The sequence below is a fragment of the Mirounga leonina genome, unplaced genomic scaffold (assembly GCF_011800145.1).
Source record: "Mirounga leonina isolate KUSES-001 unplaced genomic scaffold, KU_Mleo_1.0 Mir_174, whole genome shotgun sequence".
Lineage (NCBI taxonomy): Eukaryota > Metazoa > Chordata > Mammalia > Carnivora > Phocidae > Mirounga > Mirounga leonina.
In genome coordinates, this window is record NW_023270451.1 from 18450546 (window position 1) to 18464555 (window position 14010).

The 14010-nt window shown below is 39.0% G+C and overlaps 1 protein-coding gene across 1 annotated transcript; it reads left to right on the plus strand.

The window, feature by feature from the left end:
• Positions 1-3904: 3904 nt before the first annotated feature.
• CLDN12 (claudin 12) lies at positions 3905-12404 on the plus strand. The gene is made up of 3 exons (XM_035020520.1): positions 3905-3997; positions 5239-5330; positions 11068-12404. The coding sequence occupies exon 3, from the start codon at positions 11101-11103 to the stop codon at positions 11833-11835; it is 735 nt and encodes a 244-aa protein (XP_034876411.1). The 5' UTR covers positions 3905-3997; positions 5239-5330; positions 11068-11100; the 3' UTR covers positions 11836-12404.
• Positions 12405-14010: the final 1606 nt, after the last annotated feature.

The following is a 14010-nucleotide window of genomic DNA, read 5'->3' on the forward strand; positions in this document are numbered from 1 at the left end:
GGAACAAATCAGGTAAACTAGAAGAAAAGTAGAAATGTTGGTGTTTCTAAAAATGAGAAAGCAGAGTTTAGGAAAAAAAGAGGCAATCAGAATTGTGCAATGTGGACCTAAAGGAGGTGGAAGAGAATGAGGACCAGAAAGAGACTCTTGGATTCAAATTGAAAGAAGTGATTAGTGACTGTGGCAGGCAGAATAATGGTCCTGTAAAGATGTCTTCATCCTCATCTTGAGAATCTGTGAATACATTCAGTTACATGGAAAGGGAGTATTACAGTTGCTCATCAGATGACCATAAAATAAAGAAATTATTTGGGGTAGTCCGAGTGGGTCAAATGTTATCACAGTGCTCTTGAAAGATGAGAGATGCAGAAGAATGTCAGAGTGATGTGATTTAGATGTTGAAAGATTCAAGCAGCTATTGCCAAGTTTGAAAATGGAAGGGGATCATAAGCCAAGGAGTGCAGGTGTCCTCAGGAAGCTGGAGAAGACAAGGAAAGTCTCCCCTGAAGCTTCCAGAAAAAATACAACCCTACCAGCACCTTTAGTTTAGCCCAGTAAGATCTGTGTCAGGTTTCTGACCTCCAGAACTGTAAAATAATAAATTTGTGGTTGTTTTAAGCCAGTGAATTTTGTGGTAATTTGGTACAGCAATAATAGGAAACTAATAGAGTAAGTAGATATTTGTAGAATTTTGGTGATGGTATATTGCAGTGAATTTGTTTTAAGATTTGACTTACTCCTTAATGAGTCTCTGTTGAGAAAAAATGGAAAGCCAGGATTGTTAATTGCTGATCTAAAGTCTTACCTAGGGGCATCTGGGTGGCTCAGTCAGTTAAGCGTCTGCCTTCAGCTCAGGTCATGATCTCAGGGTCCTGGGATCTAGCCCCACATTGGGCTCCCTGCTGAGCAGGGAGCCTGCTTCTCCCTCTCCTCCCCACTTGTGCTCTCTCTCTCTCGCTCGCTCTCTCTCAAGTAAATAAATAAAATCTTAAAAAAAAAAGAAAAAAATAAAGTCTTACCTAAAGTACTTCTGAGAATGACATTCTAATAATCTAGTCCCACTAGGGTACATAAGTATTTTGTTCTATCTTTGCTATACTAAAGGCCAGGCTAACCATAGATGTGAACTTACCAGTAAGTTTAGAAATAGTCCTTCACTTCCTTTTGGTGCTGTTATTTTTTTTTTTATCATTATAATCAACTACATATTCATCCCAGCTAAAATCTGCTAACCAAGTTAATTCATCAGTGGTTGGGAACTAAATTATAAAATGATTTTGTATACAGTTATTGGATTCAATTCAGTTTTATAGATGAAAGAACTGAAATTCAGAGCAAAGAAGTGAGATATGCTGTGTCATATTGCCGTCATCCATCTGGCTGGCCTGCGCTCAGAGATCCTTTTACCCCCAATCTTTCTTTCTCATAATTACATTTCTAGGTCTAACTTTGGGATTGGATTGCTTCAGGCCTTAGATAACTCTATCCATCCTCTGAAGCAGTATGGAAGATTAGAAGGTGGTTATAATGGACAGATAGTGAGTGGCCTTTTCCCCTTTTCTATCACTAACAAAAAGTTCCTCGAGCAACATAAAATGAAAAATGGTAAAAACAATGTCAGACACTGGTGTAAACTTCTCTATGTATAGTAACTCATTTAATCCTTACCATTATTTTTTTGATGTAGATAACATTATTACTACAGGTAAATCCTGAGCCAGAAGGGGGTTACTTAACTTGCCCAAGTTAAATACAGGCAGAGTGGGATAGGGATGGATGCAACCCTTTACTTTTGTTTAAAACTGTGATGCTTTCTACTGGGTATTTACCCCAAAGATACAAATGTAGTGATCCGAAGGGGTACGTGCACCCCGATGTTTATAGCAGCAATGTCCACAATAGCCAAACTGTGGAAAGAGCCAAGATGTCCATCGACAGATGACTGGATAAAGAAGATGTGTTATATATATACAATGGAATATTATGCAGCCATCAAAAGGAATGAAATCTTGCCATTTGCAATGACGTGGATAGAACTGGAGAGTGTTATGCTGAGCAAAATAAGTCAATCAGAGAAAGCATGTATCATATGACCTCACTGATATGAGGAATTCTTAATCTCAGGAAACAAACTGAGGGTTGCTGGAATGGTGGGGGGGTGGGAGGGATGGGGCGGCTGGGTGATAGACATTGGGGAGGGTATGTGCTATGGTGAGTGCTGTGAATTGTGCAAGACTGTTGAATCACAGATCTGTACCTCTGAAACAAATAATACATTATATGGTAAAAAAAAAAAAAAAAGAGAGAGAGAGAAAAGAAGAAGATTGCAGGAGGGGAAGAATGAAGGGGGTGAAATCGGAGGGGGAGATGAACCATGAGAGACGATGGACTCTGAAAAACAAACAGAGGGTTCTAGAGGGGAGGGGGGTGGGAGGATGGGTTAGCCTGGTGGTGGGGATTAAAGAGGGCACGTACTGAATGGAGCACTGGGTGTTATATGCAAATAATGAATCGTGGAACACTACATCGAAAACTAATGATGTAATGTATGGTGATTAAAATAACATAATAATAAAAAAATAAATAAAACTGTGATGCTTTTCCTCAAACTTTTTATCTTGAAAAATTTTAAAGATACAGAGAGTTGGAACAGTAAATGAACACCCATATACTTCCTTTCTCTAGATTCAACAATTATCAACATTTGCCACATTTACTTTATCTCCATTTGGTATGTGATCATTTGAAATTAGTACGCAACGTGACACTTCAACAACCTTTTTTTTTAAAAGATATATTTATTTATTTGACAGAGAGAGACACAGCGAGAGAGAGAACACAAGCAGGGGAAGTGGGAGAGGGAGAAGCAGGCTCCCGCTGAGCAGGGAGCCCGATGCAGGGCTCCATCCCAGGACTCTGGGACCATGACCTGAGCCTAAGGCAGAAGCTTAACGACTGAGCCACCCAGGCCCCTCTCAACATCCCTTATACATATAAAATACATCAGTCCTATACAAGACTTCTGAAACCTTTATTTTAATTCAGATATTCACTAATGCAGTACTTCATATTTAGAAACCACAAAGAAAGGGCCAGGCTAGGTGGAATTGTGCAGAAGAGTAAAGTTACTTTAAATATCTAATAGCTAGTTATGTGCTCAGTGCTTTGCCTGTATTTAGTTCCTTAATTTTCAAGACAATTCTATGATGTAGGTGATCTTATTATCCTCATTACAGATAACCTCAGAGAGAGGTAACTTGCCCAAGGCCACCCAACTAATATGTAGCAAAACCCCATATTAAACCAGGCAGTTAAATATATTTTTAAATATTTAAAACAAAGGATGCTGAAGTGTCATGATGCCTATCACCTTAGTGATCACACACACACATAAGTGGAGATAAGATCAATGTGGCAAATGTTGATAGTTGTTGAATCTAGAGAGTAAGCACACAGGTGTCCATTGTACTATTCAAGTTATCTGTAGCTTTGAACATTTTCAAAGTCAGTTCTAGAGTTTGAGCTTTTCTACTTTGTGCCTTGGTCAATACTTTGTGGAAAAAAGTATTTAAGGATTTTTGCTAACAAACCTTACGGGGAGATCACATTTAGTAGTAAATATTTACTTGGGTACCCAACCTGAAGCTATTTTTAGTTTTGTTTCGTTTAACTTTTTTTTTTTTTTTAAACACCTGTAACCCAAATCTGGAAGGACCTGAAGGTGCAAGGGGAGTGAGGGGGCCAGGGGCCAGGGAGAAAGAAAGGCAGAAGGTGATCGCAGGATGTTGCCTGCGGCCGGCGGCCCAGTGGCTTCTGGGAATTGTAGTCTCCCAGTCATCCAGGGCATTCCTGATTAGGGCCTCGGGAAAACCGGACTACGCTCCCAGAAGCCTCCGGTGCGGCTCGCTGGGAACGCACTTCCTGGGACGCTGCGAGGGAGACGCTCTAAGAAGCTTCTCAGTGTGGGCGAGTGAAATGTCTTGGATGTGAGAAACAGGTAGGTGTGGTCAGGAATCTGATTTTTTGGGTCTTTTGCGTAAGTCGTTGAGGATTTTGTGTAAAATAGCTAAATCGAAGGGCATCAGGGACACTGAAAACTGTTGACCCTACATCTGTGGACGTGAAAATTGAATGAGGAGGTATTTGATCAGGCTTTTAAGAAATTGTGTACACAGGAGTGTGGAAATGTCGAGGTGTCTTGCCGGAGCGGCCGAGGGCTTGGGCTTGGCCAGCGGGGTGTGCGGTGTGGAGCTGCAAGTTGCTATTTTTGAATCACCAGTTGGTTGTGTAATGATGACCTGCTCGCGGTTCAAACCCACTCAGTGTTGCAGGGATGGGTTTGTTCTGAGAGCGGTAACAGTCGCTGTTGCGGTCTCTTTCTATTGGCTCTACCCAGGAGAGCCCCCCCTCCTTTTTTTTCTTTCTTTCTGCGAGCTCTGTTGCTGCTAAGGACAGGGCTCGAAGAGAAGGAGAGGAGAGGAGGGGGAGTGCGGTTTGCTCTGGAAGCTTGGTGTGCTTTACTCTGAAGCCCAAGTTGTGTGTAATAGGCCTTGGGAGGGGCCGGTTACCGCGTTAGAGAAAGGCCGGACTTGGTGACCCCACTTAAAATGAGAGCTCAGGGATCCTAGTGTGTGTTTTTAATTGTAAAACCACTTTCCCTTAATTTGGAGTGCGCAGTTATGCTTGATGCCAACTTAAGAAACATACATTTAGAAAAGGAAAATCATAATTTGAAATCTCTTCTGGGCAGACTGTTGAGGACAACATTCTACATAATAATAATGGGGCTAGTGATAAATGCCTCAATGCAGGAAGTTCTCTGGCGTTTATAAGTTTGCATCCTGCCTATTGTAATAAATAGTATTTGAAAAGGAAGTTGTTGGTGCCTAAAATAGATCTATAGAAACATATTTAGATGGCAGGTTGAGCCATTGGTGGAACTGTAAACTCAAAAAAGCCTCCTAGTTGCAAATTTTAGGATGCACAATGCATATCAACTTAGCCTAGTTTTGTTATCAGCGTCCTTTTAAAAGGTACAAAAGAAACAATGAGTTTCTTTTACTTCCAAGACAACTAACTGCACAGTGTTTCCTTGGGCCTCCTTATTCTTAGTTGTGAGTAGGATCTAAAAAATCCATTGTGTGTGTGTGCACGCTCGCGTGTGTGTATAACACACACATATATATATAATTTAAAGAAGTATTATATTAATTTAGGACATTTTTCCTATTTCTTTAGGCCCAGATCATCTCTACTGTCTATTCAGATGTACATATATTTCTTCCCTAAGTTGATTAAAGTTGTTTTACATCTGTCAAGTACCTCAAAGAGTAAGTACATTCTTTGATTTTACTCCTTTTCCTTTTTCCACCATATATCAGATGGCATGTTTTTCTCTTGTTCAACAAAATGAAGTTATAAGATAGACTTCCCTTGTGAGAGCATTGATTGATAACCTGTAGTTTCTAAGAAAACTCCAATTACAGGTGGAAGGGACTGCTAGTCTTACCATCAAGAAGTAATGTAGCTGCTGTTACACATGTCTTCTCTAGCTATTCCTGGGATTGTCCCAGAAAAAATTACATAGTGATTGGTCTGTGAATTCCTAAAGCTGTTAACCATTATTCCTGACTCGGACTTCTTTGAATGCTATTCAAAACCACAAAACAGGTATCTTTTTGAAAATACTTTTAGTTGAAAATGATATATTTGATAACTTTAACTGTGTACCGAATTTTATCCATCTACTTCTGAAAGTCACCATGGAACAGATAGATGACAAATGTGAAGTGCTTGTTTTGAAACAGAGTCCTTATTTGATTTGGTCAGTAACTGCTCCATAGAGAATGCTCTGTTATTATTGTTACATGGCTGTAATCATCTGTGATTGATTGCTGAGACCCAGAAGAAAAGCACATTCCTAGCTAAAGAAAGTAAATAAGCCTACTAATAATCATTATAAATTTAAATGTCTTACCATACTCTGTTTTACAAAGGGCTTTACTATTCGTGATCTTATAGATACCTTGGGGGACACTTTACTGTTGAGATATTTGAGCTTCAGAGGACATAGATGACTTGCCCAGTTTGTAAATGGTAGGTTGTGACTGGCATTTGGGTCTCTGGTTGCCTGGACTGTAGTACCAAGTTGCCTCTCACATGGAAACAACAAGCCCAGACATCTATATATTTGACCCAGCTTAAGTCTGTTGCCTAGTTAGTGTTCAAGAGTACTACTTAGATTTGTTGGATTAGTGTGTTCTTAACCTGGCATATTTTCTACAGTCCCTAATAAGGGATTTTCATATGGCAAAAAGATGTTTATCTTTTTTCTCCATTGCTATATTAAAAAGAAAATATAAGTACAAATATAGTAAATTGTTCTGCTTTAAAAAATAGTTTTGCTTTGATAAACAGGCATTAATTTGATATATTAACCTGTTAATAAAAAGGGGGTATATCCAGTAGTAACAAGCCTATTGAGTTGAAAACATGAGGATCAACACAGGTACAATTGATTGACTCCTTGGCCACTGTGAAAGTTAACCAGTGTTGCCAAACTTAGTTATGCATTTTTGGAAGAATAGTCTTTATGTAAATACTTGGGAATCGCCTCAGGTTTAGGGGAATTTTTTAGGGGAAGAAAATCACCTTTGTTTTAAAAAATGGGAGAGACTGGCCAATAAAGTAGAAAGTGGAGGGCATGGTTTAGAAGCAACTTGGAAGCTTCAAAATGTAAGATATGAATGAATGAATGAATGATAACAGAGCAGATTTGTAACTTTCTCTCTGGATCCTGACCATACCCATATGGAGCTTACATTTGTTTCTTTGTTTGTTCAGTTATTTAACAAATAATCGAGTGCTTTCTGTGTACCAGTGTGGGACACAGTGAATAAAAGAGAAGGCTTTCTGTCCTCCTGGAATTCAGACTAGTGAGAAAGATAAATACTGAACAAGGAATTATAAGCATAATCACTGCTCCCAAAGAGAATGTGCAAAGGTGATTTCAGAGCATTTAACCAGGGCTGGGGAAGGTAGGAGATCAGGGAAGAGAGAACAGGTTTAGGGCCAGCCTCCCTGAAAATTAGAAAAATGAATACCTTTTGGGTAAGCAAAGAATAGAATGGAATTAAGAAAGTTCTAGAAGGAAGAATAGCATGAAGTAAAGCCCTTAGCCAAATTTAAAAGTGCCAAATTTGAAGACTGAAAAGAAAAGTAATATGACTACATAGTATAGTCTGTAACATGTTAGATGGGAGAGTGACACATAAGGAAATTGAGAATTTGACAGGAACTGATGGTGGGATTTGAAACTTTGGAAACTATGAAGTTTTAAAATTTAGAAACTATTCTGAGGGAAATAAGAAGGCATTGAATGTGAGAAATGTAGTGAATGTGAGAAATGTGGCTCAGCTGGTGGAGCATGCAACTCTTGATCTTGGGATTATGGGTTTGAGCCCCACATTGGGTATAGAAATTACTTAAAAATAAAATCTTAAAAAGGAAATATAGTGAAATAATCAGATTTGCATTTGAAACAAATTATTTTGGATTAAAAATTAATTGGCATAGGACAAGAGTAGAGATCTTTCACCTTCTTAATATGAACAAATCCTAACCTGAGAGCATTATTTTCAGTTTTTTTTTTGTTTTTTTTTTTTTATTTATTGAGAGAGAGAATGAGATAGAGCATGAGAGAGGGGAGGGTCAGAGGGAGCAGCAGACTCCCTGCCGAGCAGGGAGCCCGATGTGGGACTCGATCCCGGGACTCCAGGATCATGACCTGAGCCGAAGGCAGTCGCTTAACCAACTGAGCCACCCAGGCACCCTATTTTCAGTTTTAAATCACTAAACATACTCCATCTCCCAACTATCCCTATAAAATGATACTTCATCCCTCTAGTGAGATATATGACTTATCACATCATGCAGATGTGGAGTTAAGAACAGATCATAAAAAGGAAAGTAGCCAAAGAAGCTTAAAAAGAACAGGGACATTAATTCCAGCACTGAGGTTGAAATTAGCTAAAGAAGTGAGGTTAATAGTATTTCCCTTCTGAAAAAATGCCATGGTATCCTTGTTGACTGTGTAAATTAGGACTTTTAGTCAATCTCTGGGCTCTGAGCTAAGAATGCTTCAGTAAAAGCAAGTTCAGGGGACTGATAGAACATTTGTGTTGATTTGATGCGGGATAAGTTCGAACACATTTGATCCTGAAGTAAATATTGACCCACCTCTGTTCATTAGTGTCATTTGATAGTCTAAAATCTAAGAACTACAGGAATTTATTTATAGTAAGTCATTCATTCTGATCTTGTTTCTCATTCCCTTTTCATTGTAGGAATTAGTGGTACAAGGCAGCTTGATTGGAGAAATCTCAGTATTTCTGATACTCCCAAGTTTTTTACCCCTATCTGTGAAAGCAAGAGAAATTTATGATTGGGTTAGGACTCTTGAGTACGTCGCCTGAAGGAGTTCTGAAGCTTTGAGAGAAACAGAGGGAACCTTTTTCTTATGTCTTTACAGCTTTAATCAAATCATTATTCTCTTTCCTTGCTCAGTCTTTCTCTAACCCTGGGTGATACATTTTTTATGAACAGGTACCTTATTGGTTCACTTTGCTTAATATCTAACAATTATCCTTTGACATGTAGTGATCATACAATTGATTCACTCTCAGCATATTGACTTCTCATAGAACAGCATATTCTTTCCCTCAGTCTGATTGTTAACACATTGGAGCAAGGTCCAGATCTTAGTGGCTTCAGTGTCCCTCCAGGGCCTAACAGTATTTTGCATGTGCTGGATACTCAGTAAATACCTGAGTTGAATGAATTGATTCATTGAATGAATTATTACTTGGTAATAGCTACTTCCTTGTCCAATTCTACATTATCAATAGCCTACCTTTGTGAGTTACTGTGGTCTTGGAACAGTGCCCAGTACTCATTTATTCAAATATTCCTAGAATGACTTATGTGTTGGGCACTGTGCAAGTTGCTAACAGTGTATGGGGGAGACAGACAGGTAAATGAGCAAAAGCCAGTAAGAAGCTGCATTTTGGAGCTTGACATCATTAGTAGCCTTTTCCAGTGTAAACATCCTCAAACCTGCACCACAGTTTCCATTGCTGGAACAAGGTAGTTTGATTGCTAAAATTAAGCAAGACAGTTTTTCTCCCCATTTTGCATGAAAAATATAAATTAGGACTATAATTATTTTGTTTTCATATGTAAACAGTATATTTGTAAGTAATTGCTACTTCTGGTAATATTGACAGAAGACAACATGATAAACAAGTAGTAAACTAATACTAATGGAGAAACTTAGAACTAATTATGCTTAACTTGAGGACTTTGAAAAATGGTTCACTTGTGCTTAAACTGATTTTATATTGTACAGTTATATAGGTATGTATGTGTAACTACATATTTTCTGCTAGTAAAATTTTTCCTAGTTTACATGATCAGATTAAATATACAAATATGTTGTTTTCTAAAGAAAAAAAAATGTGCCTTCCCATTCAGACACATTTGATCAAGTCCTAACCCAGTTTAGCATTTTGATCTTCTTTCTGGCCCCTGAACTCCTGGAAATGCTATTCCACCATCACAGCAGATAATATTTGACTCTGCAGAGGATCATGGGTACTCTGAACACATACTGTATTCAGAAAAAATAATATTCTCAACCTTGCCCCTTCATCATGATTTGACTAAAAGAAGTAAATGTGCTACCTTAAGTAGTCTGTTGTGTTGCCTCATTGGGGGCGTGATAGAAGGCAGAGAAAATATACTTAGGTGGTGTTTGGAGAGTGAGTTTCAAACTCTTAAACTAAAGCTGAATAAGATATTGGTCTTTATACTTTGTCATATGCAGAAAAAGAACACAGTCTTTTAATTTGGAATGAGAGAAAGGCCTGGCTACTTTTTTTCTTTTTCTTACAATAGCGTTAATAGAGATAGGTTGTCGTTACCTCAGGAATGTGAGCAGTAATGATATAATAACCAATAACCACAAGTGTAATAACTGGAAAAGCATGCAAGTCATCTTGAATCAGCCAGGAAGTAGTTGAGTAGAATCATTTCAGGGATCTTTGTTCTCTTCTTTTCATTTGACTAATTCAATGGAGAGGAGTTCATTTACATTTTGTAATTATCCAGTATGCCTAGTATATAGGAATGAGATGTTGCTTTTTCTTATTTAACATTTATTCAGCAAATGTTCTTTAAACTGCTCCAGTATGCCAGGCACTGAGCTGGTCACTGAGTGCTAAGAAGTAGTTAACACTTGAAGTGCTCTTAAAATGTGCCAGACATGTTTTAAGCAGTGGACAGTATATTAACTCACTCAATACTTAACTCTGTGAGGTAGGTACTGTTATTTTTCCCATTTTACAGATGAGGAAAAGGAATCACAGAGTTCTGTAGCTGACCCAAGGTCACTTGGCTAGTAAGGGAGGAAGTGGGGATTAGAACCCTGGCAGTCTGGCTCAGGGTCCTCCCTCAGCCAGTCTGCTGTCCTGTGATCCTTCTTTCTCTACGTCTTTGTCTTTTATGAGCCACCTTCACCGCAGCTGCATGCTAGTTTCATTTTCCATTTGCATGAGCACGGGGGGCTGAATTTGTGTTGCGTGTTGTCGGTTAATGAGTGCTCTGACCTTATATATTTGAGTGGCTGACACATGGAAGTATTTGGTAGATGTGTGTTGAATGAGTGATTATTGACAATTGAGAGACTTTCATGTGTGATGTTAAAAGGATTTGAAATTATTTTGATTGTTCCTCTGCTTTGCTGGGAAGTAAAATACTCATGTCCAAAGACTTTAGTTCTTTGGTCGCTACCTGGCCCGGCCACTGGTAACCAAGCATATGTGAGCGCGCCTGCGCTCTGGGGTCACAGGCACAGGTGTTTATGTGCCTTCATATTGTACGTAGGAACCAGGGACAGACTTTGCCTCTTTGCATTGACATCATTAGTTGTGCTGCCAATCAGCACCACCCTTCCTGCTCTGCTCTCCTATTGCCCCCTCATGATTTGTCCTCTTGTGTGTCACCCCCCAGTCTGACTGACGGTGCTGCACAAGCCTACCTGCCATGGGCTGTCGGGATGTCCATGCAGCCACAGTCCTCTCCTTCCTGTGTGGAATCGCCTCGGTAGCAGGCCTCTTTGCGGGGACTCTGCTTCCCAACTGGAGGAAATTACGACTGATCACATTCAACAGAAACGAGAAGAATCTGACTGTGTACACTGGCCTGTGGGTGAAGTGTGCCCGATATGATGGGAGCAGTGACTGCCTGATGTATGACACTACTTGGTACTCATCAGTTGACCAGCTGGACTTGCGGGTCCTCCAGTTTGCCCTGCCTCTCAGCATCCTGATTGCGATGGGTGCCCTGCTGCTCTGCCTGATCGGAATGTGCAACACGGCCTTCAGGTCCTCAGTGCCCAACATCAAACTGGCCAAGTGTCTGGTCAATAGTGCAGGCTGCCACCTGGTGGCCGGGCTGCTGTTTTTCCTGGCAGGTACTGTGAGCCTCTCCCCTTCCATCTGGGTCATCTTTTATAACATTCATCTGAACAAGAAGTTCGAGCCAGTCTTTACGTTTGACTACGCAGTGTATGTCACTATGGCCAGTGCTGGGGGCCTGTATATGACTTCCCTTCTGCTGTTCATTTGGTACTGTGCATGCAAATCTTTGCCTTCTCCTTTCTGGCAGCCACTGTACTCCCATCCTCCCGGTATGCATACCTACTCACAGCCCTATTCAGCACGCTCCCGCCTCTCTGCCATCGAAATTGACATTCCAGTAGTTTCACACACCACCTAATGGGGAAATTGTTAGTTCTCAGAGAAAACTTGTAGCCTCACATTTCCCTTGTACAAGGACCTGTATACATTTTCCTTTGTTTCTGACCAGTCAATGAAGCCAAATTTGTATGTCCTGGTAGAATGAAGTGCTGCTAGTTTTATGAAAAGTACATTATTTTAAATGTGAATCATTCCTTTTATCTTGCTTCTTATGCTAGAAAGATTTTTAACCTCTATATTGATATCTAATCAGTTATTCAAGTGGAAAGGGCCTGTGTCTCAGTTGAGGTAATTTAGAGCAACATGGTAAAGTAAAAAATGAAGACTAAGAGAGGCTATTGTACATGATCTTTATGAGTATTTTAGACTATGTATTGTCCTCTTTCTATAATACCTTACACTGGGAAAAAAGGGCAATTTCAAATATAAGAAATTTCTTTCAGGTAAGAGTAATATTTTAACAGTAGTCAGTCTACCAGCTTAAGGCTGTAACTTTTCTTACTTCTCTCTCGGGGCTAATTATATAAAACAGAGTTTCATATTTTGAAGATACTTTTCTTTTGTGCGTTCCTTATCTTCTACCTCATGGCAGTGTTTAAAAATAAAATGCATTTTAAGTGATGTCAGAGAGAATAAGCCTAACATTTTAAATAACTACTAGTATGGATACCATTTAACATAATTTTAAAAGTTAATGATTCTATAAATTGTATTATTAGAGTTAAAATGGGCCATGTGATGGATCGGTGCTTCCCCTCTGAGGCAGAAAAGCCTTTTTTTTTTTTTTTTCAGATAGCATCCACCAAGTAGTACTCAAGGTCCTGTATAATCTCTTAGTGACAAAGAGAAAGAAAGAGGCCGCCCAAGTGGTGTATTCTCTTTGAGACTGTGGTAGGGGACAAGCATCTATTCTTCATTGACAACATCAGAGATTCATTCTGGTGGACTGCCTTTTGAATGATGAGTGAAGTAAGTTATGGCTTCACCATGACCACATTCACTCTTGATTCAGTTCCTGCCCTCGTCACTGATTATTTCCTTGAGCATGTATCTTTGCTCCACACTTTAGTGGGTGCTACAGAGGATACATGAAAGAAGTATGAGATCCGGTCCCATCCACTAAGAAATTTTAATAGAACAAAGAAGATCAAACTGTTATCTAACAATGGGAAACAGTCTGACTTTATTGGCAGCTGGTCTTAATTTCTCAATCATTGATCCAGGAATATATTTCAACATGGCTTTCTGACAGACAGGCTTATTGTACAATGCCAGCAATATTCTGGAACTTAGAAATTCAATTCATTGGATCCTTTAGCACTTACCTTAGCCTAGACACTGTAATAACACTATATCAGATTCATGAGAATGGGCAAAAGTGGTAAAGAAATTAAATTGTTCCCTTTTCACCTCTGAAAGTATGATGATGTATTGAAGAGGGAGGAGTATTTAAAATCTCTTCTAATGGGGTAACATTTAGATGCACCTGCATTAACACTGAGATGAATGCTTAGAAATTCAGGGATATTGGGTCTTTACCCTCATGAATTTGAGCTGCTGACTTACTTGGTCTAATTTGCTATATATTAGTATCATGTTCATAAGGATATTGTTTTATTAACCATTACAAATTTCACAAACCACTAGTTGCATGGTAAACAGATTATTCCTCTTTGCAAATCTGGATATGATTCTGGTACTTCTGTGGATGTAAGTGCTACTTTCCTTTTTTTCCTAATTACAGCACTGGTTTATGTATATAGCAAATAAATCCAGTTGTAGAATTTTTAAATGCCATCAGTATAAAGCATGCAAAACTCTGGGTTTTTTATTTACAGCTTCTGATTACCTTCAGTTCCATTCCTTTTTACTCCTCTCAGACGTAGCTGAATCTTGATCACTTCAAGACAATGGCAGGTAGAATTTTAAGATTAATTTCCTCCTTTGCTAATTAATATCAGTCCTCTCACTAAATTTGTCCAGAAGTGTCAAGAATTTACCATCTTCCTGTTCTTAGTATCAGCAATGTTAAAGAAAAGTTGACTCAGCCATTAATACACTAGACAGGTTTTAGTCCATGGGATCATAAATGTAAATGTGAAGCTTTTTCTGTAAGCATCTTTTGCAGTCTTTTCATAATCTGTAGCCTCAAATTAGTATTTACTATGGCTACATTAGGCAAAAGAAACAGATG

What these genes read in the sequence shown, in the direction of transcription:
- CLDN12 (XM_035020520.1), top strand. Translation starts at nt 11,101, where the DNA reads ATGGGCTGTCGGGATGTCCATGCAGCCACAGTCCTCTCCTTCCTGTGT.